The following is a 21,853-nucleotide window of genomic DNA, read 5'->3' as shown; positions in this document are numbered from 1 at the left end:
CACCCTATGGTTTCTCCTTTCTCGTCTTGTTTCGGTCGAATGACTGGATATGACCTGTGAGGGGAGGAGTTATGTAGCAGCTCTGCTTGGGTGATCCTCTTGCAACTTCCTGTTGGGAAGGAGATATAATCCCATAAGTAATGGATGACCCGTGGACTGACTACACTACAAGAGAAATAAATTTATCAGGTAAGCATAAATTATGTTTTTAATATCTGATTCTGAATCGTCCTCAGCTGAGGACTGTAATTTTGTCCTGTTATCGCAAGCTTGCCAATCTTGTCTCTCGTGCCCGCATGGTTTGCCGGGTCCCTTCGGGCTTGGGGGGGCCCTGGACCTTCTGAGTCACCAGCTCCTGGGGGCTCTGTTCCTCAGGAGGTGCCTTCCCAATCGCACACTCCCTTTATTTACCTTTTGCGGGTGACCCCGATGTTAATGTCTCCTCCGCACAGGGTGGAATTTTTACCCCAGAGATGGCGAGACATTTTCGTTTTAATGGCGCTGATTCGCCTACAGGACCCTGAGGTTTCCTTGCAGTTATGTGCCGGCCGGCCTATCCTGGGTGTTCAGACTGTGAATGGCATCATTGTTTTTCCCCCAGGGTTGATTATGCCCCATGTTGTTCTTTTCGCTACAGGATTGTGCGGCTGCGCGTAAATACAAAAAGTGTGATAAATCAGCAGCGCCCAAAAACAACAAAGATCAGATATGTTCCCTTAAACATAAATAGAATAAATGTGAGCAAATGATTATGTGTAAATAATCAAATACAAGTGCAAAAACACAACAATATATGTCCCACACACTGGGTGGTGTGAGATAAACTCATATACAAAAATGTCAATCAAACCGGTATCAGGTGTGTGACCCAAAAAGTCCAAAGTTGATGGTATGGCAGCATAAGACTTCTTCCAAAAATGAAGGCAATTCAAACGTGGCAAATCTGTATAGAATACAATAAAGAAGAAGGCGCCAACATAGTGTGAATCTGTATTGAAAGTTGTTCACTCCCCACACATATATGGTACTTACGAGAAGTAAAGCACTTGAGAAGTGCTACAACGACTTTCTGGAGCATTAACAGCTGTCCAGGTAGCTGATCTCTCGTCCTCAAAGTGAGCTCCTAATACTGTGTACGGTCTGCAGCAATTTGCAGCTTGAACCCTTTCACCTGCTCCTTTCTCTCGCTGTGTAATATGAGAGATGCCCAAACCAGGTGGGCTGGTAGCTATGATCGGATTTCAAGTGTTTATTAAAATAACGATTCCTGTAACATATATCACTCAGCCGTGATCAGATATGGTTAAAAACAAATGTTTATTTCATAAACATATATCACAACGCGTTTCCCGGTCTACCTTGACCGCTTCCTCAGGTGAATAAACCATATCTAAAATACACAGCTTATATTGGCCTAACTCGGCGTTCAAGCCGAATTAAAGCGCATGCGTGAAGGAGTATACAATCCCCATAGCGAACAGGGGTGTGTATCACCGTTAGAATGATTGGTCATCTGCATGAAACAACAGACCAACCACAGAGTACTGTGGTGACACACCTCCAACGTATGGGTAAGTGTATATCCTTTAGTTTCTGGTATGCTGGTTTCTGCAAATATCGTAATATCATTTAAAAGACAGATGATTATTAGTTCTTCTATGATAATATACATAAAATTACCGAAAGTGGCTATTTGTGTAATAGCGTTACTAGGTTATAAATGCGTGCGTTCTAGCGTCTCATGGGGATAGTACTCCTTCATGCATTTACAAAAATTACTGTACTATATATCAGAGACAATAATTCATAACTCCATGGTCTAAAATGTACAAAATCTAATGCTGTATAAAAATATATATAAATATATATGAAAATAATGTGAAGATATAATGATAAAAAAAATATATATTAAAATATTACCCCTAATGACAAAGATAACAAATGTGAATACTCCTAAACTAATGTAAATACCTATAAACAATGATATTGCTCATTATATATAAAAATATATTAGTCTATGTGTACTGTTGTTAATACAGATTGCATCATGTAATACAGCTGTCCCACTCAAATTCTCTCTCTGGGGTTTCGTAGTGAGATCTATAATAGTTGGTGGTATATTATAATGTATCTGAACACAGCCTATTAAATGGAAAACTAATACTAGGGAATAATTACTGATAATAAGATAAACTATTAGCTCATAACTAAATAGGACTATGACCTAGTAAAATGCCGCCATATCAAGATTCTCATTAAGACCATATGGATTTAATGTTTTTAATTTCAATACAGATTCACACTATGTTGGCGCCTTCTTCTTTATTGTATTCTATACAGATTTGTGCGGCTGCGCGTCCTACTACAACGTATGTTTGATTTATTGGGAGATCCTTTCCTGTATCATCAGGGATCTTCTCAGGGTTCTGTGAGATAGACTAATAGGGTGTGTTTTTCCCCGGTCAGTCTCATACAAGCATTCCCAGTTGTTTTTTTTAAGGTTACGGTCTCTGTCTGACAGGTACTACAGAGGCATGGTGACTTTGGGGCAGATGCCTGATGGTGCCCTTGTTTTGTTTTTTTATCCGGTCAGGAATATTTACTTTCTGTTTTTTCTTCCCTATGGGAATTCTGGGATTGCTCGACTTACGTTCTTTTATAGAACTTGTTTCCGGATTTTGTCCGGAGTTGTTTGTATGCCTTGTGGCTTGTTCGTGACGCACGTTTGGCCTGGCTGGTCCGGCGGGACTTGCTGGTTCACTTGTTCAGTTGTTCGTTTTTGTTTTGTTTTTCCATAAAAAATAAAAAAAACTACACTTATACTTAATTTACACCTGAGGGTCTGGATGTTGGAAGCGCTTGGGCTGGCCTGTGGCAGTTCTTCTTCACCATAGGGCCAGTGGGGTCTCACTGTGTTCCTTTGCAGCCCCGGTGGAGGGGTGTGGTCCTTCATACTTTGTGCAGTTATGGCATTTCGAGATGCTTTTTGACTCATGGTCATTGTCTAGTTTGAATGATCTGTGGACTCTTTAGGAGTATGGCACCATTTTGAATGGACATGTGATGTAGTGGTTAGCTCTATCGCTCCTGCAGTAGAAGGTTGTGGGTTTGAACCCAGGCGTAAAGATGCTGCCTTCTGATCTGAAGTATCCTGGTGTCCGCTATGCTTCCACAGCGGTAGTTGTTTCTAAGGGGACGTTTAGAGGTTTTCACTATCTTCGCCTCTGGGAGCTTTTATGCTCGGTTTGTGTGGTTCACCTTTTTCAGGTGCTGTCACTAGGATTCATAGATCATTATGTCACCCCTTTTAGGGTTTAGGACCAGGTTGACCTCTGTCCTAGGATCTAGTGTCCGTTGGATCAGTGTTGCGGTTTTAATCGCAGTGTCTCCTCTGCGGAGATAGTCGGTCGGATCAGACTCAGGGAGTTTTCTTTGGGTCCTCTCTATTAGATCCAGTGGGAATCTGGAAGTGGATCTAGGGCTCTGGCGGTCTGGTTCCTCCTATCTTTTTTGTCCCTGTGTTTCCTTGAAACGTAGGGTTGGGATTAGGGTGCGCTCCTTTGTCTCTCATTTATGGGGAGTTTGGAAGTTTCCGGTTAAATACCCGGTTGTGAAGCTGGGCTTTGAATTTTGTCTCCATAAGACGGCCCTGCTGTTCGCCTTATGTCCTGGTCTCGTTCTCGACCTGTAGGGTTAATGATTAGCATGTTGTTTTTTTCCCCCGCTCTGTATTTTAGTCGCCTGACTGGCTTAGGGGGCTCGAGAGATTGTCTCTCAGAGGTTGGGATTGTTGTCACCCATTTCTAGGTGGTTTATCTCAGGGTTCTAGTCGTCTTTTTTTAAGTGACTGATTATTCCCCCCTTTTTCTTGAGTGGAGGTGTGTGCCGGTTGCTGGCCGTTGTGGCCTGTTGGCTTGTCCGGCTACCGGTCAATTGGATGGGTTGTTTTTGAATCACTGCACTAACCCTAGCTAAGTTTATAGGCTGTGTGGACAGCAATGCTTTGGCGTTCAGGGAGTCTGCTGAAGAGCAGACTTCAAGGATTTTGCAGTCAAAACCAGTTACTGTTATCTGCTCCTCGGCTGCTAGTTAACTTGGCTGCTAGTTAGCTGTTTTTGGTACTAGTTGGGAATCCTCTGGGGGAGTTGGATCCTTGGGTTCCTTCTGCTGCTGGGGATTTGATTAGAGATGAGGTTCTGCTGCTCTGTGGCCTGTAGGGGCTGTGCTGTCTTGGTTGCACAGGAGCAAGGTGGGGTATTTCTTTTTATAGGAAGGGCTCCGCTTCTTGCTCGCACCACTAGCTTCTCCTTTATATCCGGCATCTTTTTCATTGATTTTTTTTTCCATCTCTGGAATTAGTCCTTGCTAGTACGGCACCCTCAGTCTCCTGTGGTCTGGGGTGCGGGACCGGGTTTTGTCTTCTCCTGTTAGCTTGTAAGGGTTTTTTCCCTTGGTGACCGGTTTTTCATAGGAGTGCCATTGGTCCCTTGTCAGGGTGCCAGGAATCAGACTGAGACGAGAAGTGCAAAAATAATCACACCTTTATTAATAGCAAAAAATAATAAAAAGTCCACAAGTCAAATAACAAGCCAGGAGTCAAAACCAGAGCTGGTAGTCAGATGAGCCGAGTCAGGAGCCAAAGCGAATAGTCAGACGAGCCGAGTCAGGAACAAGGAGAACAGCAGGGATCAGGATCCACAATTCTGAGACTGCAACCAGTCTGGCCATAAAAGGGCCATAAAAGGGCATGCAGGAAATGAGCAGCATCACACACTATGCACCAGAGTCAGCAAGAGAGGTGAGTAAAATGGCTGCCTGCAGCACATGGCAAACAAAACAGGGACAAAAAACCTGACATCCCTGCCCCTTTTCCGGTCCTTGAGATCTGTTTGTTCTCTTCAGGTTTTTCTCTTGTATTCTGCTGTGGTTCCAGTCATTGGGACATGGGTTAGAGTACGTCTGTCAAACGGAGTTGGGTTGTCTTCCTGACGACCTGTGGGTTTCCTCCTTCTGGCTTGTATTCCCTTCAGGAATGGTTTGTCGGGTCCCCTAGTTGGTTGAGGGGCTGCTGCTGGGCTGTTGCCTAGAGAGATAGTGTCCTTGGGGACCGTGATCTTGGTTACGTCTATTCGTGGTGACCATTCAGGTTCTATGACCTGTTGGTAGATTTGCGTTTTTGGAGCTGCCTTTTTTGCAAGGGGTTCTTGTTCCCTGTTTTCAGAAGAAACAGGGTTTTTTGTTTTGGGAATGTGTCTTTTGGGTGGTGCCTTCATGTGGTCCGCCTCTTACCCTTCCTTTTTGGCATTCTGTGTCCTCTTGGCTTGGGTATAAATTTCCCATAAGTAATGAATGCGGCTGTGGACTCTTTCCCATTAGGAAGAAAAACATAAATTATGCTTACCTGATAATTTCCTTTTCTTCTGTGGGAAAGAGTCAACAGCCCCCCGCGCGTTTTCTTTTTTGAGGCGTTGTTGTTTTTTATCTTCTGGCACCCTTTTCCTTGTTCCTTGGCTGAATGACTGGGGGATAGGGGAAGAGGGAGGAGTATTTATGCCTTTGGCTGGTGGGTCTTTGGCTCCTCCTGGTGGCCAGGTTCTTATTTTTCCCATAAGTAATGAATGCGGCTGTGGACTCTTTCCCACGGAAGAAAAGGAAATTTGTTTTAAAAAAATATTCTTTTTCAGAGCCCCCATTTCCCAAAAATTGTCTTAAAGGGACAGTCAACACAAAAATTGTTATTGTTTAAAAAGATAGATAATGCCTTTTTATTACCCATTTCCTAGCTTTGACAACCAACATGGTTATATTAACATACTTTATAACCTTTAAACCTCCAAATTTCTGTCTGTTTCTAAGTCCCTAAAGACATCCCCATGATTACTTGCTTAAATGCAAGTCAATAGAAAAAGTCATGTGATCAGGGGGCCGTCAGAAGATGCTTAAGGGCATATTTACCAATGTGCAAGCGGACATGATACGAAGTAGCATACGCTGTCGGCATTTATCATTGCACCAGCAGTTCTTGTGAACTGCTGGTGCAATGCCGCCCCCTGCAGATTCGCGGCCAATCCTTGGCCGCTAGCCGGGGGTGTCAATTAACCCGATCGTATTTCTGTCCGCGGCCTCAGTGCAGGTGGACAAGTTATGGAGCAGCAGTCTTTAGACCGCTGCTTCATAACTTCTGTTTCCGGTAAGCCTGAAGGCTCGCCGGAAACAGGGGGCATCAAGCTCCATACGGAGCTTGATAAATATGCCCCTTAGAAACAAGGTAATCACAGAGGTAAAAATTATATTAATATAACCATGTTTTCTGTGCAAAACTGGGGAATGGGTAATAAAGGGATTATCTATCTTTTAAAACAATAACATTTTTTGAGTTGACTTTCCCTTTAAAGAAACTTATGTGTGCAACTGTAAAATGTTCTAATGCACTAGAACATTTTACTATTGCACTTCAGCATACCTTTAATTGTGTTTAATCCTCGCAATGTATGGCAGCTCCTGCTGCTGGAGTAAAACACATAGTTAAAGTCAGGCAGTAGTTCTATAGTAAAATGGTGTAGGGGCTCCCAAATGTTTAATAGAAGGCCTCTCACCAATTGCTGGATTGGTTGAGGACCACAACTTTATAATTTATGTCAGCTGCTCAGTGATGCTGAGAGCCAAACAAGAACCCTAGGGGCTACCTGTGGCTCATGGGTCTTAGGTTTGTACGTACAGGAATGGAACAGCACTACTAAAAGGTGCAGGTAGGACAAGAGACCCTGCCCAGTCTTTACAGTGTATACTGAATAGCAAAGACGTCCACAGCACTCAGGGTCTTAGATTTGACAATACTGCTCAAATATCCAGGTGAATTGGTTCTAACATATGTCACATACTCATCCTTTTGGTTTCTATTGGTGACCTCTCTTATGCACAGTTTTTTCCTGATTGCTGTTTGTGAAATAGTCATCCTTTAGAGATCGTTTTGTTATGCTGTACAAGGTATAATGTGTTTAGTTCCCTCATTCTACTGTCACACGATGCATATTCTCAGGCTGCTGGTGTTTCATTTGATTTGTATCTGTAGGGCTCTACTTTCAGTTGATGATTATAAATCCTGTATTTATTGCTTGCCTGTGTTTACACCTGGTGACTGTGGTAAGATACTGGGCCAGCTTGTGCCCCCTGTTAGGGCCCTGTAACATTCCAGCTGTTGATGTTATCTCTTGCTTTTAATATGACGTGCAGCTCTTCTACAAAGTGACGTGCAAAGCCTCTCTATTCCCTTGTTCTCTGCTCTGTCTTTCTGTTCCTTCTATCTGACCTCTCTTTTCTCTCATTATTTCTCAGTTCATCTCTCTCACGGTCTCTTCTGATTCTCCTGTCTGTCTTTCTCTCTCATTACATTTGGTTTTACCTCAGCATCACAATTTAAAGTGGTGTAAACCATTTGTGTCATTGTTCATGAGGTGACATAGCAGGTCATGTGCTTGTTTCTGCATAGATAGCAATAATGGAAATTTCCAAGGTTTCTTCAGCACTCGTTAGGGGTCCTCTGCGGGGGGGGGGGGGGGGGGTTGCATGTTTCCATAGAAGTTTTGTTTCAATCTTCATAGCACTTTGTTAGGGTTAAGAACAGATGAATTATATTGCCTTGAACTAATTTATGCAGTTGTGACATTGGAAAGCTAACTAGTGATCTCATAATATAGAGCCTGTGTGTGTGTCTCTACAATAAGAAAAACATTATGATTAAGGGCTGTGAGTAGCCCAAAATGTTGCTGTTTTTGGATGTGATTCCCTAATAAAGAAACATTTTTGTACGTGTATACATCAGTACTAATCTTATTTTTCTTTTTGTGGATGTAACTTTGGGGTATGCAGAACCTTTTACTATCTTTATAAAGTGTGCTGTTCTTCATATATTTTTGAATGGGTCTCTCCCTCATTTCTACATCTCTCCAATGTGCTCATGTTTAGCTTTGGTGCTCTTGCCTACGCTCTACTGGCATTTTAACCACAATGCCTGTTCTTTTCTGTGTCTACTGGCATTATAACCACCATGCCTGTTCTTGCCTGTGTCTACTGGCATTATAACCACCATGCCTGTTCTTGCCTGTGTCTACTGACATTATAACCACCATGCCTGTTCTTGCCTGTGTCTACTGACATTATAACCACGATGCCTGTTCTTGCCTGTGTCTACTGACATTATAACCACAATGCCTGTCCTTCCCTGTGTCTACTGACATTAAAACCTAAATGCCTGTCCTTCCCTGTGTCTACTGACATTATAACCACAATGCCTTTTCTTGCCTGTGCCTACTGACATTATAACCACAATGCCTGTTCTTGCCTGTGTCTACTGGCATTATAACCACCATGCCTGTTCTTGCCTGTGTCTACTGACATTATAACCACCATGCCTGTTCTTGCCTGTGTCTACTGACATTATAACCACCATGCCTGTTCTTGCCTGTGTCTACTGACATTATAACCACCATGCCTGTTCTTGCCTGTGTCTACTGACATTATAACCTCAATGCCTGTCCTTCCCTGTGTCTACTGACATTATAACCACAATGCCTTTTCTTGCCTGTGCCTACTGACATTATAACCACAATGCCTGTTCTTGCCTGTGTCTACTGACATTATAACCATGATGCCTGTTCTTGCCTGTGTCTACTGACATTATAACCATGATGCCTGTTCTTGCCTGTGCCTACTGACATTATAACCATGATGCCTGTCCTTCCCTGTGTCTACTGACATTATAACCACAATGCCTGTTCTTGCCTGTGCCTACTGACATTATAACCGTCATGCCTGTGCTTACTGACATTATAACCTCAATGCCTGTTCTTGCCTGTGCCTACTGACATTATAACCACAATGCCTGTGTCTACTGACATTATAACCACGATGCCTGTCCTTCCCTGTGTCTACTGACATTATAATCACCATGCCTGTTCTTGCCTGTGTCTACTGACATTATAACCATAATGCCTGTCCTTCCCTGTGTCTACTGACATTATAACCACAATGCCTGTTCTTGCCTGTGTCTACTATCATTATAACCGCAATGCCTGTTCTTGCCTGTGTACTGCACTTTTGTCTCTTTGAACATGGATTTCTTATTTGAATACTGTGCTTATAGTGGCATATAATATTTTGTTTTAATGTCATCTTTAGCTGCAGGCTATTATGACTTCAGAATTTGATGAATTTTAAAAGGTAGAAGAGGGGCATTAGTGTACAACAGGAATATGGGGGAATCGTTCTCCAACTAGAGGTGGTGATTAAATACTCATTGTCAGAAGGAAGCAGCACTGTCAAATAACAGTACAGAAAAGTGCTTTCTCTATATAAAATCTCTGTTCCTGTCCTCCCCACTCTGCAGGAAAAGGCAATGTTAGAAAGGGCAGTATTATAATGGTCCTTCATCTCATTTTGGGTTTTTGAATATCGTTCACATGTATGTTTAATTTGTGATTATCCACTGCTCACTGTCCTTGTATTTTCCTTGGTAATTCCATCTTTTATATCTACCATTTTTAGAAGTGTTTGAATGCTCATTGAATGTAGATGGAGAAGACACCACTCTGCTAGTGATGGATTCATGGGAAAGTGAAAGACAGGTAAGAACAGTGGTTTGTGGTGTTTGGTAGATGCTCCTGTCCCTGGTAGTTATCAGTGTATGTTTTTACAGAGGTCCAATGGAGGCAGTGACAACCCTATGCGAACAGGTAATGCATATATCATTGTGTATTCAATCACGGATCGAGCAAGCTTTGAGAGTGCCTCAGAACTTCGAATACAACTTCGACGTACCCGTCAATCAGAAAATATTCCGATAATCCTTGTAGGGAATAAGACGGATCTGGTGCGCAGCAGGGAAGTGTCTGTAGAAGGTGAGAGAAGGTGCTTCTGTCAAATTCTGATCACAGACACACCTTTTTACGTCTCCAGCTTTATTCTTTCCTTTATCCTCACTTTTCACAGCCCCAACCATTTTTTCTGACTTTTCATCCTGCAACGTATACCCATTTGCTCTGTTTACAGACAGTTGTACCTGTTTGCATGTCTACTGTCCAGAGATAGCTGCGCTCTTATTAATATACTTTTCTTCCTAATTGGAAAGAGTCCACAGCTGCATTCATTACGTTTGGGAAATAAGAACCTGGCCACCAGGAGGAGGCAAAGACACCCCAGCCAACGGCTTAAATACTCCTACCACTTCCCTCATCCCCCGTCATTCTTTGCCTTTCGTCCCAGGAGGTTGGCAGAGAAGTGTCAGAATTTGTTTTGTCTCTTATGGAGGGTACTACTCTTCGTAATGGGACAGGAGTTTTAAGTAGCCCTATAAGCTTCTCAGTGAGGGCCTGGGTGAGTCCGGAGATGCAGGGAGAGTTCTCTTTTGCGACACCATCCCGACTCATATTAACAGTTTCTACAGCAATCTGTGTTGACGAGTTTCGCAGACTGTTTTTTCTCTCAAGTCCATGCCAGGAGCGATGCTACGACCTGTCACACTTGAAAGGCCGTGTTCCTGTTCCACGGCATAGATTCTGGTAAGATCGTTCATTTTTTTATTACATAATGTTAACACAGAAGACAGGGTCACAGAGGGTCACAGTGTCTTTTATCTTTATAGAATCAAGGGTTAATATCTCCTTAGGGGGATTATTGAACAGTGGGGAATAATAATCTTATATGTTTATTTGTTTTATGCTGCTTTATGTGTGAGATGTTAGGCTCATAGGCTGTTATGGAATATACAGGTTTCACTTTCACTTTGAGAGCCATGCAGCTTACAAGCTTGGAGTGCTTTCTCTTATAGCAGGGACAGTCCTGCATTGTGTACTATGTGATTCATTCCCTCTTTCCTGACCGGACTATCAGAGAGGAGTCATAAATCTCTGTACTGTCTAGGTCATAGGAGGTGGTGAGTGTATAAAGGTGCCATTTAATCTATCTAGTCCGTATTAAAGGCGTAAGCTATGGAGGACTGATATGTTAGAGGATACTCCCTCTTTAATTAAATCTAATACCTGTGTTTATTGTAACCCTTACCTTTCTCCAGAACACTGTCCACACTCAAGCCTTCATTGATTCAGGGGCAGCTGGAAACTTTCTGGATCACTGTTTTATGATTCAAGCTGGCTTGCCTCTTCTGCAGAAAAGACATTGTCTCAAAACAACTACTCTGGATGGCACCCCCTTGGTTCAGGGTTGATCCATTTTGAGTCAGCACCCCTGACCCTGACTGTGGGAGTCCTTCATACCAAACAGCTCCAGTTCAAGGTCATTCATTCTCCAGCACAGCCTGGCATCCTTGGTCTTCCTTGGCTTCGTATACACAATCCACAGTTTGACTGGGGTGAAGGACAACTGGCCTCCTGGTGTGCCTCCTGTTTCAATTCCTGCCTTGCTAAAGTCACTCCTTTACTCCATATCCCCATAGCCAGTATACAGACTCCTCCAAACCTTCCCTCTTTATATACGGACTTCGCAGATGTGTTTGAGAAAAAGGCAGCCAACATATTACCACCCCACCGTCCCTATGACTGCAAAATTGACCTCTTTCCTGGAGCCCCACTTCCTAAAGGGAGGACTTATCCACTTTCCAAAGCTGAAACCAAATCTATGGAGGAATATATCCAAGAAAATCTAGCTAAAGGCTTCATTTGCCCTTCCTCCTCTCCTGCTGGAGCAGGCTTCTTTTTCGTCAATAAGAAGGATGGTGGGCTCAGACCCTGCATCGACTACAGGGCCTTGAACAACATAACTATCAAGAACCGCTATCCCATTCCTTTGATCACGAGCTCTATGACTCGCTCCAGAATGCTTGCTTCTTCACCAAGTTAGACTTACGTGGGGCATACAGATATATCCAGCTCCTCATCCTCCTCCGCTCCTGGTCCGTGGTGACCCTGAATATGGGGTTGCTAAGATCCTGGACTCCAGATACAGGTGCAGACAACTGCAGTATCTGGTACATTGGAAGGGTTACTCTGTGGCGAATCGTTCCTGGGTTCCTGCCCGTGATGTGCATGCTCCCTCCTTGGTCTCTAGATTCCATGCTGCTCAACCTTTGAGGCCGACTCAGGTTCCCGGAGGGAACCCTTGAGAGGGGGGCTATGTCGTGCTGCGCCACTCTAGCTGTTGCTAGGGATGCGGCGCCTGCTGTCTGCTTGATGCCTAGGGGGGAGTCGACTCACTGCATGCGGCGGTGACGTCATCGCCGCACGCTTCCCCCTGCAGAAGCCGGTCTGGATCTCCTGTGGCACAAATCCTGCACCTATGTAAGTAACGTCAGTCCTACTTATCATTGCCCAATTATAGGTGTTACTTACTGTTCTCCTGGGTGTTATTGATTTGTATGCTGGATTGTTATTTTATTGCTGACCCCTGCTTGTCTGACCACTCTGCCTCTTTAACCCTCTACCTGTTAACCCCTATCTGCCCTGGATTGCCTCACTGTTGCCAAACCCTGCCTGACTGACCAGCCTAGTGGTTTACCCCTGGACTGCCTTACTGTTGCCGAACCCTGCCTGCCTGACCACCCTAGTGGTTTTTCTCTGGTTTCTTGCCTGTTTCCGCCAAGGACTGTCCTGCCTGTGGTGAGTGCCATTTATCTCATCTTGCAAACCTACTCTGCTCTGGGATATTCCCTATCATTCTGGCTCGACGCCGGGATAACAAGACTACTGGCCGAGTTCGGTCTGATAGAGGAGTATCCCATGAGCATTACATCTGGTTGCTCCGGTGTGGCCACGGAGGACGTGGTTTGCGGATCTGATCAGGATGTCATTGTCTCCTCCTTGGAGGTTGCCCTGTCGCAGAGATCTGCTGGTTCAGACTCCTTTTCTACACCAAAATCTCGATTCTCTGAGACTGACTGCGTGGTGATTGAACGCCTAGTCTTGGCCAAGAGAGGTTTTTCAGAGAAAGTAATTGATACTCTCATCCAGTCCAGGAAGCCGGTCACTCGTCGCATCTATCATAAAGTGTGGATGACCTACTTATCCTGGTGTGAGGACCGTGGATATCCCTGGCACAAGGTTAGGGTATCCAGGATTCTGGCTTTTCTCCAGGATGGACTGAATAAAGGTCTTGCTGCCAGTTCCTTAAAGGGACACATTTCTGCATTATCGGTGCTGTTACACAAGAAGCTAGCGGAGCTTTCTGATATTCAGTCCTTTGTTCAGGCTCTGTCTAGGATCAGACCTGTCTTTAGAAATTCTGCTCTTCCTTGGAGCTTAAACTTGGTTCTTAAGGTTTTGCAGAGGGCTCCGTTTGAGCCTATACATGCACTTGACATTAAGATTATTTCCTGGAGTTAGCGGCCTTGCAATCTGAGCCCCCTTACCTGTTTTTTCATGCTGATAAGGCTGTGCTTTGCACTGGGTTGGGTTTTCTTTCCAAGGTGGTGTCAGATCGTAACGTTTATCAGGAGATAGTAATTCCTTCACTGTGTCCTAACCCTTCTTCGTTTAAGGAGAGGTTACTGCATAACTTGGATGTGGTTCGAGCCTTGAAGTTTTATCTTTAGGCCACAAAGGATTTCAGACAGACCTCATCTTTATTTGTGGTGTATTCAGGGAAGCATAGGGGGCAGAGGGCCTCCTCCACTTCTCTGTCTTTTTGGTTGAGGAGCATTATCCGTTTGGCCTATGAGACAGTAGGACATATGCCTCCTCAGAGGATTACGGCTAACTCAACTAGAGCTGTGGCTTCTTCTTGGGCCTTTAAGAATGAGGCCTCTGTGGAGCAGATTTGTAACGTGGCTACTTGTTCCTCCTTACATACTTTTACAAAGTTTTACAAATTTTATGTTTTTGCTTCAGTGGAAGCTTTTTTTGGGAGAAAGGTTCTACAGGTTGTGGTGCCCTCAGTTTAGGGTCCGCCTCCTTTTACCCTCCCGTTTTTGTTCATTCAGTGTCCTCTAGAGCTTGGGTATTTGTTCCCACAAGTAATGAATGAAGCAGTGGACTCTCCTCCCATTAAGATGGAAAACATAAATTATGCTTACCTGATAATTTCATTTCCATCTGTGGGAGGAGAGTCCACTGCTCCCGCACATTTGCTCTGGTGAGCGGACCTAAATTTAAAGTGAATGTAAATTTTTTATGTTATGAAAGTATAATTATATAGGTAATCAGTATACTAAACAAACCGCCACTTTCATTTTCTCATAAAATGTATAATAATTTTTTTAAATACATTTCTAAATATCGATCGTTGTATATACCTGCTCCTCCCACTCTCAACTTCCTTATTCTTTTTAATCCTACGGATACAGCGGTCCCACCCTCTGTTTACATAGTGGCAATGCACGCTCCCATGTATGCTAAACACTGCACATGCGTCAAACCACGATGCTGCTGTCTGTCAACATAGTATTCAGTGAATGAATACATTCACTGAATACTATCGTTGGGTAAAGAAGTAAAGCATCTGATCGTCATTCCCGTAAAGCGCTAAAATATTTATAGAATGAATGAAGTCAGAGAAGTTTGCTATTGCGCATGCGCGAAATTTGAACGAGCTTCAGATAATAACGTCGGAAGAGCTGTCTAACGCAAGCGCAATGAGGAAGTGTGACGAAAGCAAAAGGGGTTTGGTCCCCCCGTGGTTAATCTAATGATTGGTTCTAAGGATCGTGACTACAATGACAATACATTATAGAAAATGCCGGGCGGACGATTATAATGACGGATGCAACGGTATAAACAAAAAAAACACGGTAATTACAATCTTTAAAAAAAAATCATGAATTAAACTCATGTTATTTAAACGTAATTGTTAAGGGGAAGTTTAGAGAGAGCAATGAGTTTACATTCACTTTAATATTATTCTTCTGGCACCATTTATACCCTGATATTTCTCCTACTGTTCCTTGTTCCCTTGGCAGAATGACTGGGGGATGAGGGGAGTGGGGAGGTATTAAGCCTTTGCCTCCTCCTAGTGGCCAGGTTCTTATTTCCCACAAGTAATGAATGAAGCAGTGGACTCTCCTCCCAAAGATGGAAATTAAATTATCAGGTAAGCATAATTTATGTTTTTTAATAGTTTTTTTAAAAACCGGGCTTTCATTCATCAAAGTTTACCTTCACTTTAATAGAAATATTTTCAAAATGTATTATTCGTCATTTTAAAAGGATTTTACTTTTTATTTATTGATTTTTTTTAACTTATTTTGTGCAGGGTCCTGGGGTCTCTACATGAGTGCAAGGTATCATTTTTTTCCTTTGAGGTGTTGATAGGAGATATTTAATCTAGGTGCAATCAATTTATATTCCATGTTCAGTAGAGGACTTTTTTTTTGCTGAAGAAAAATCATGTGACAATAGAACATAAGTTCTGTGATGTCTCCTTGCTTATATTGCTGAAGGAAGTGGCTACAATGAAAATTTCTAAGTGCTCATTTAGCAAGAAAACAAGTGTTTGCTGTTTTTCTAACCTAATCTGTTTCTTTTAAGTTTACATTCATTTAACATATATGTTTCTATTAAAGGAGCACTTTTTTATATTCCTTTAAGTTGTGTTGTTTAATTATATTTGTAGATTTGTGCAAATTAGCATGGCCAGTATTTTTGTCCATAAAATTGTTGCAAGCCTACCTGGGGCCACAGAAGTCTGGTAGACCATGGTTGGATCTTAGTTTGTCATGGGAAGTATCTGCGCATGGCTAGAGGGCCCCTGGTTTCACTTAGTTATACTGGGACATTTTGATAGGGGATAGAGCTGCAGGAGGATTAGCTCCCAAACCATGACTTACCTGCAAAATGTGGTATAAGTGTGATATGTTGCCACCATGTTTAGATATCTCAAATTCAACAATAGCTGCACTCTCAGTTTGTGGTTAACAGTATCCTTTATTAGTGATTGTAACGTTTAATGAAGAAGTGCCCGGTATCTAAAAATAATCTTAAAAACAGGGGCACTTTCATTCATTAAACTTTACAAAGAAGCTTATTTTTTTTAAATACTTACCTTTACTTTATAAAAAACAGAACGCCGATCCTCCGCCCGCATCTCCTGCTGTAGTTAGCAGATCAATGACGAATCTGTAGGAAGCCGGATTCGTCATCGATATGCTAACTACAGCTGGAGATGTGGGTGGCGGATCACTGGTCTGTTTTCCATAAAGCAAAGGTAAGTATTTTAATAATGAGGGTTTATTGTAAAGTTTAATGAATGAAAGTGGCCCTGTTTTTAAGATTATTTTTATATACCGGGCACTTAAACTTTACAATCAGTTTAAGCAGAGCTTCTGAGTATACACCTGCAGTACTGTCTTGGTTAGCTTACTATAAAATGGCTGCAGCTTCCAGCTCCTTTTACAATAAGGCTAAAATGGTCAGTTCTGTAATCCCTGCAGCTTCTCTCCTTGTCAGACTTTATTCCTCTTACCCACATGCTATCAGGCACCGCCGACTTCATGTCTGTACTCACCTTCACTTTCTACACTTCCAGCTCAACTCCCCTCTCCTGCATGGTCTTCTTTTAATGAATACCCTTTGTTCTCTCTACAGAGGGACGTGCCTGTGCAGTGGTGTTTGACTGTAAGTTCATAGAGACCTCAGCAGTGCTACAGCACAATGTCCGTGAGCTATTTGAGGGGATGGTTCGCCAGATCCGGTTACGCAGAGATGGGGCAGATACATCAGAAAGTTGCAGATTGAGGCACCAACGCAAGGAGAGTCTGAGCAAACGAGCGCGCAGATTTCTTGACCGTCTAGTAACCAGGAATAGCAAAGCAGTGCTGAGAGTGCACTCACGCTCCTGCCACGACCTGTCTGTACTCTGAGTGCTGGGACAGTTAAGGACTATTTATGTGCACACACTGGGGGTATCTTACTGGAGCTCACTGCTCCGTCACATGGGAAGTTCAAAGAATGCAATTAAACTTTATATGGTTTAAGTGAGTTACTTAAATGTGAAGTTCAATGGGTTTTTGTATAGGAACCAATGATAGATTAGTTCTGTCCCCAGAACACATTTTTACTAAGGAATGAAATCAGGCTTTCTGAGTGTGGGATTGTAGATGACACTTGTAGGGGATGTAGGTCACAGTTTTTCTATTTCTCCCTCCCCCTCCAGCACTTTATGGAATTTTGCTCAGCTCCCTCTAAGCAGACACTGACCAAACAATGGAAAAATTGAGCTCAATGTTTATGGAGAGAGACTGGGAGAGACTGCAGGGAAAAAAACAGAAGACAGGGATTCCAAGGAGTGCGCCCCCCACCCCCTTCCTAGATGTGAGCATCTTCAGGCATTTTTAAAGCAGGGTTGGTCTTTCCCTTGGTTGCTTAAATCACACGTGTAGCAGCGGAGAGTTTAGACCCTTATTGATCTGTGGATGCATTACGTCCCAGTGGCCTAGTTTCTTTAAAGCATTCTGGGTCTATAAAAACATAACAGAGTAGCGCCGTATCAGAAGTGTGAAATACCGTAAAAGGACGATTTTGCTGCTGAAGTGTTATAATAGAATTTGGTATTATAAGTAGCAAGTCAAATGTTATCTGATTCGTTGGCATCTTTCTGAAAAGCTGAGCTGGGGTGCACTAGGGGTCCGGCACATGTTTATGTATCATTCCTTCTTCCAGCTTTATTTGCTGTGTAAATCTGGGCCTTGGGGCTTTTCCTACAGAATTGCTCTATGGTGTTGGATTTCAGTTATATTTGTTAACCCTTGTCATGCCGCAGTTGTTGAAAGAACAATGCTGACGTTTCAGATGTCATTATAGTACTATGACTATCTGTGATCTCCTTGGGGACATTTCCGCTGGATGAAGAATGCTGTGTAGTTAAAGGGAAAGTCCAGCCAAAATTGGAATCCACATGGATGCAGTTCAGTTTTGATTAGGAGCATTTTTGTAATATACATGTATTAGCAAAAATATTTCTAATAAAAGCTATAGCTGTTCCAAAAGTATATTTAAGTATGCACCGTGCACCAGAATTTTAAACAGCACTTGCTTAAGACCTTAAAGGGACATTATACACTATTTTTTTCTTTGCATAAATGTTTTGTAGATGATCTATTTATATAGCCCATAAAGATTTTTGTTTTTTTTAAATGTATAGTTTTGCTTATTTTTAAATAACATTGCTCTGACTCCTAACCAAGCCCCAAAGTTTTATGAGAATACCGTCAGATACCTACTCCAGCTTGCTCCTGTTTGTGTAAAGGGTCTTTTCATATGCAAAAGAAGGGGGGGGGTTGTCTTATTTCCCCCTTGTAGTGGGCTTTCCAGCTACCTTTTCAACAGAGCTAAACTGAGCGCTTCTAAGTAAGTTTTTAAACTGTTTTATACTGGATTTTTATATCAGTATCTGTGCATCTTTTTCTTTATAGTAATGTCTATTAGATGCAGTTATATGAAAATGAGTGTATACTGTCCCTTTAAGTTGCTTGTAGCATCTGGTAATGACTCAATTTGTTAATTGCTGACATGATACAAGCCCCACTGGCGCTCTGAGCTGCAGCCTTATTTAAAATGCTGGTGCACTGAGAACATCCAGCTATGCTTCACATGCACATGCTGAGACAAATTCTAACACTAAAACAGTGATAACTTTTACTTGAAGCATTTTTGCCAATAAATGTATATTGTAAATAAGTTTCTATTAAAAAATCTAATTTATTTATGTGGATTTCAATTTTGACCGGAAAATTCCTTTAAGAGGAATTTGGACAAATGCAATACAAAATAGTAACAAATAAGAAAAGATGAATCATTTAAGTTTTTATTATTTTTATTGTGTGTGTATATCAGTATATTTAGAAATATGACTTTTAATATCTATGGTTTATATTGTATTGTATGCTACAAAAAATAGATTTTACTGTATTCAGCGAGTGCCTACACAAGAGTCTGACATGTCTGAAGTTAATCAATAATCTGCTTACTCCTGCCTCAAATATACGCTTGCCGTGAAATATAAGACTAGCAATGATACAAAAACAACATTACGTTTAGAAGTATAATTCTTTCAAAGGCAGAGTTGTTATTACCAATTTGCGGTGCTGCCATGTCAAAAGGACAATAAACTTCACACAAATGCTATCATGTATACGAAAGAGCAGACATTGTACATATTTAATTGTGTATTAAACTAAGGTTAATTTAATTTTGCTTTAACTAAGAGGAATTGCTCATTAAAGGGATGTGAAACCCAATTTCTTTCATGATTTAGAAAGAACATGCAATTTTAAACAACTTTCCAATTTACTTTTATTATCTAATTTTCTTCATTCTGTTGATATCCTTGGTTGAAAAGCATATATAGATAGGCTCATTAGCTGCTGATTGGTGGCTGTACATGGATGCCTTGGGGCCGAATTATCAAGGGCCGAATGGCCCTAAATACCCCTGTTGGCTCACCGGAAACAGGAGTAAAGAAGCAGCAGTCTTAAGACAGCCACTTCTTAACTCGTCTGCCGCTTCTGAGGCGGCGGACAGCAATCAGCCCAATCGAATACGATTGGCTTGATTGACACACCCTGCTAGCGGCCAATTGGATCTGCAGGGGGCGGCATTGCACAAGCAGTTCACCAGAACTGCTTGTGCAATGTTAAATGCCGACAGCGATGTCGGGCGGACATGTTTCGCTACATTGAATCATGTCCGCCTGCCATTTGATAATTCGGCCCCCTTGTGTGAATGGCTCACCCATGTGTATTGCTATTTCTTCAACAAAGGATATATAAAGAATGAAGCAAATTAGATAATACAAGTACATTTAAATGTTGTTTAAAATTGTATTCTCTATCTGAATCATGAAAGAAAAAATGTGGGTTTCATGTCCCTTTAAGCACAACCCATTCATTGGGACAGATTTCCCAATGGATAATAAAGGCAATTCTATAAGTGAACAGAATTTATTATAAAACAAAAATAAAAAGATACAAAAACAAACTTGGAAAAGAAAAACAATTGTTGATGCAAAAAAATAAAAATAAATATATATATATATAATCTCCCTTTAAATATTTATGATTTTTGGCTCAAAAAAGGGGTTGCTGGGTACAGTCCTGCTTTTTAATGACAGTGGTAACTTCTAATTTGCAAATCCAAATGGCTTTAATTAATCTCTGTGTTTTGTTTTGCAACTCCAGTCTGTAAGTACCACAAACGGGCCAGATGTGAACCACTTGCCTACCTAGGCACTAAACCAAAAGACTGAGCAGATGAACAGCCTGGGAAGGGGAATGTTACAATTCTGGCCAGTTTGAGTACTAGGGTTGAGAAACTTAGGTCTAGGCCACGTTATTTTTTTTATTACATGGATGCTATAGAATGTACGAATGCAATGCACATTGGGAAGATTACTTAGGTCTTCTCTGTTTTTATTTTTACGCAGGAAGCCTTTAGCTTAGTTGTCCAACCAGTATCCAAACTGCAGCTCTTAAATGTTGTTTTTTAAAGCCACTCCGCTTGTTATGCATGTGAACCTGGGAGGTATCTTGTAGCACTTGCCCCTTAAAATAGCAACAACAGTCGCCATGCAGCAAATGTGTACTGATAAAGAAGTCAGCGTTAGGACAGAGGAGGAGATGCTCTCTATGCCTATCTAATAACACAGATCCATGTGTGTACATTGCCAGGCAATGGATTCATCATGGTGCCTGAATGATATTTGAAAGGGAGTGTTTAGGTTTCCATGCTGAGGAAAAATGGGTTGGTTCATTTCTACTGTGTAAAGAAGAATTGTTTGGTGTCTGAAGAGGGGAATTACTTCTTTACATACATTTTTTTTTTTGATGTTCCATGATAGTATTTGGGCCCTTGGTGATCCATAAGGGAATCATTACCTAATTTTGGTAGAGAGTGTTATTCCCCATTTTGTATAGGGAAAAACAGAGCAATCAAGTTACACTATCATAAAGTGACACATTATTTGGAGTCTTCTTAAAAAATCACACTGTTGGAAAATGCATTCAAAGATGGAACTATATAACCATATTTGGAATTTGGAGCCGCTTTATAAATAAATTATAATTATTTTGAAGGAATGTTGTCTGTAATGTCTGAATTTGTATTAATTATAGAGAAATAATTTAAAATGAAATGTTAAATATAAACTTTCATTAAAAGAACAGTAAAGTCATAATTAGACATTCATGATTTAGACAGAGCATACCATTTGAAACAACTTTTCCTTTTACTTCTATTATTTAGTTGAAATAATTTTTATTAACTCCTCTCCATCTTGCATAGGAATCATACATACATTACATGTTTTGGGTACAACAGATATCACAATACAATAGTTTCTTAACATAAGGGTGTTCATCTCTGGAGGTTTTCCCCTTATTTGAGTCTCCTAAGCTTTCGTATGCCTCATCCCAAGCTGACCCATTTGAAGAGTTTGACAGTTAGATATATTTTTAACTTATATTCTCAAAACTTTATTCTTCATGGTCTTCTGTGGAGTTGTTTTTCTTATTAAGTTCTCCCCCTGTAATTACTCTTCATTAATCTCCTTTAGAATGATACTCATTGCAGGGCGTAAGATAACGCGGGGTGTGTGTTTTCAACATAAAATATCAACATCTTAAATACAAACAAACCAAACCAACAAATCAACAATATAGAAACATTCATAGAGTTATATTATGTCACTGAACATTTTATATTCTTTTTGTCTAGAGATCACTTACTCATCTAGGAGTGCTTCTGCTAAGGACCAAATTATCCCTCTTAGCCAGCCTCTTCCCCACTCTATCTTTCTATATATAGGGTTTACCTCCTCTTTTCCCCAGTCTCAAGCATTTTCTACTTATTATAAGGTATCACTGTTTATTATTCTCCATTATCCAGTAGAACCAGACTTTTTGGAACCAAGGTTCTAT

At 41.5% G+C, this 21,853-nt stretch overlaps 1 protein-coding gene across 1 annotated transcript in view; it reads left to right on the top strand.

Annotated features, from left to right (window-relative positions):
- Nucleotides 1-21,013, top strand: part of REM1 (RRAD and GEM like GTPase 1) — a 42,242-nt gene extending 21,229 nt beyond the window's left edge. Inside the window, exons 3-5 of the mRNA XM_053692947.1 lie at nucleotides 9,544-9,623; nucleotides 9,695-9,896; nucleotides 16,527-21,013. Coding sequence (XP_053548922.1) covers nucleotides 9,544-9,623; nucleotides 9,695-9,896; nucleotides 16,527-16,801 — 557 coding nt within the window. The 3' untranslated portion in view covers nucleotides 16,802-21,013. The remainder of the gene's footprint in view (nucleotides 1-9,543; nucleotides 9,624-9,694; nucleotides 9,897-16,526) is intronic.
- Nucleotides 21,014-21,853: the final 840 nt, after the last annotated feature.

The sequence above is a fragment of the Bombina bombina genome, chromosome 1, assembly GCF_027579735.1.
Source record: "Bombina bombina isolate aBomBom1 chromosome 1, aBomBom1.pri, whole genome shotgun sequence".
Lineage (NCBI taxonomy): Eukaryota > Metazoa > Chordata > Amphibia > Anura > Bombinatoridae > Bombina > Bombina bombina.
The sequence above is the reverse complement of the archived record's forward strand: the minus strand, read 5'-3'. Positions and strand labels throughout refer to the sequence as shown.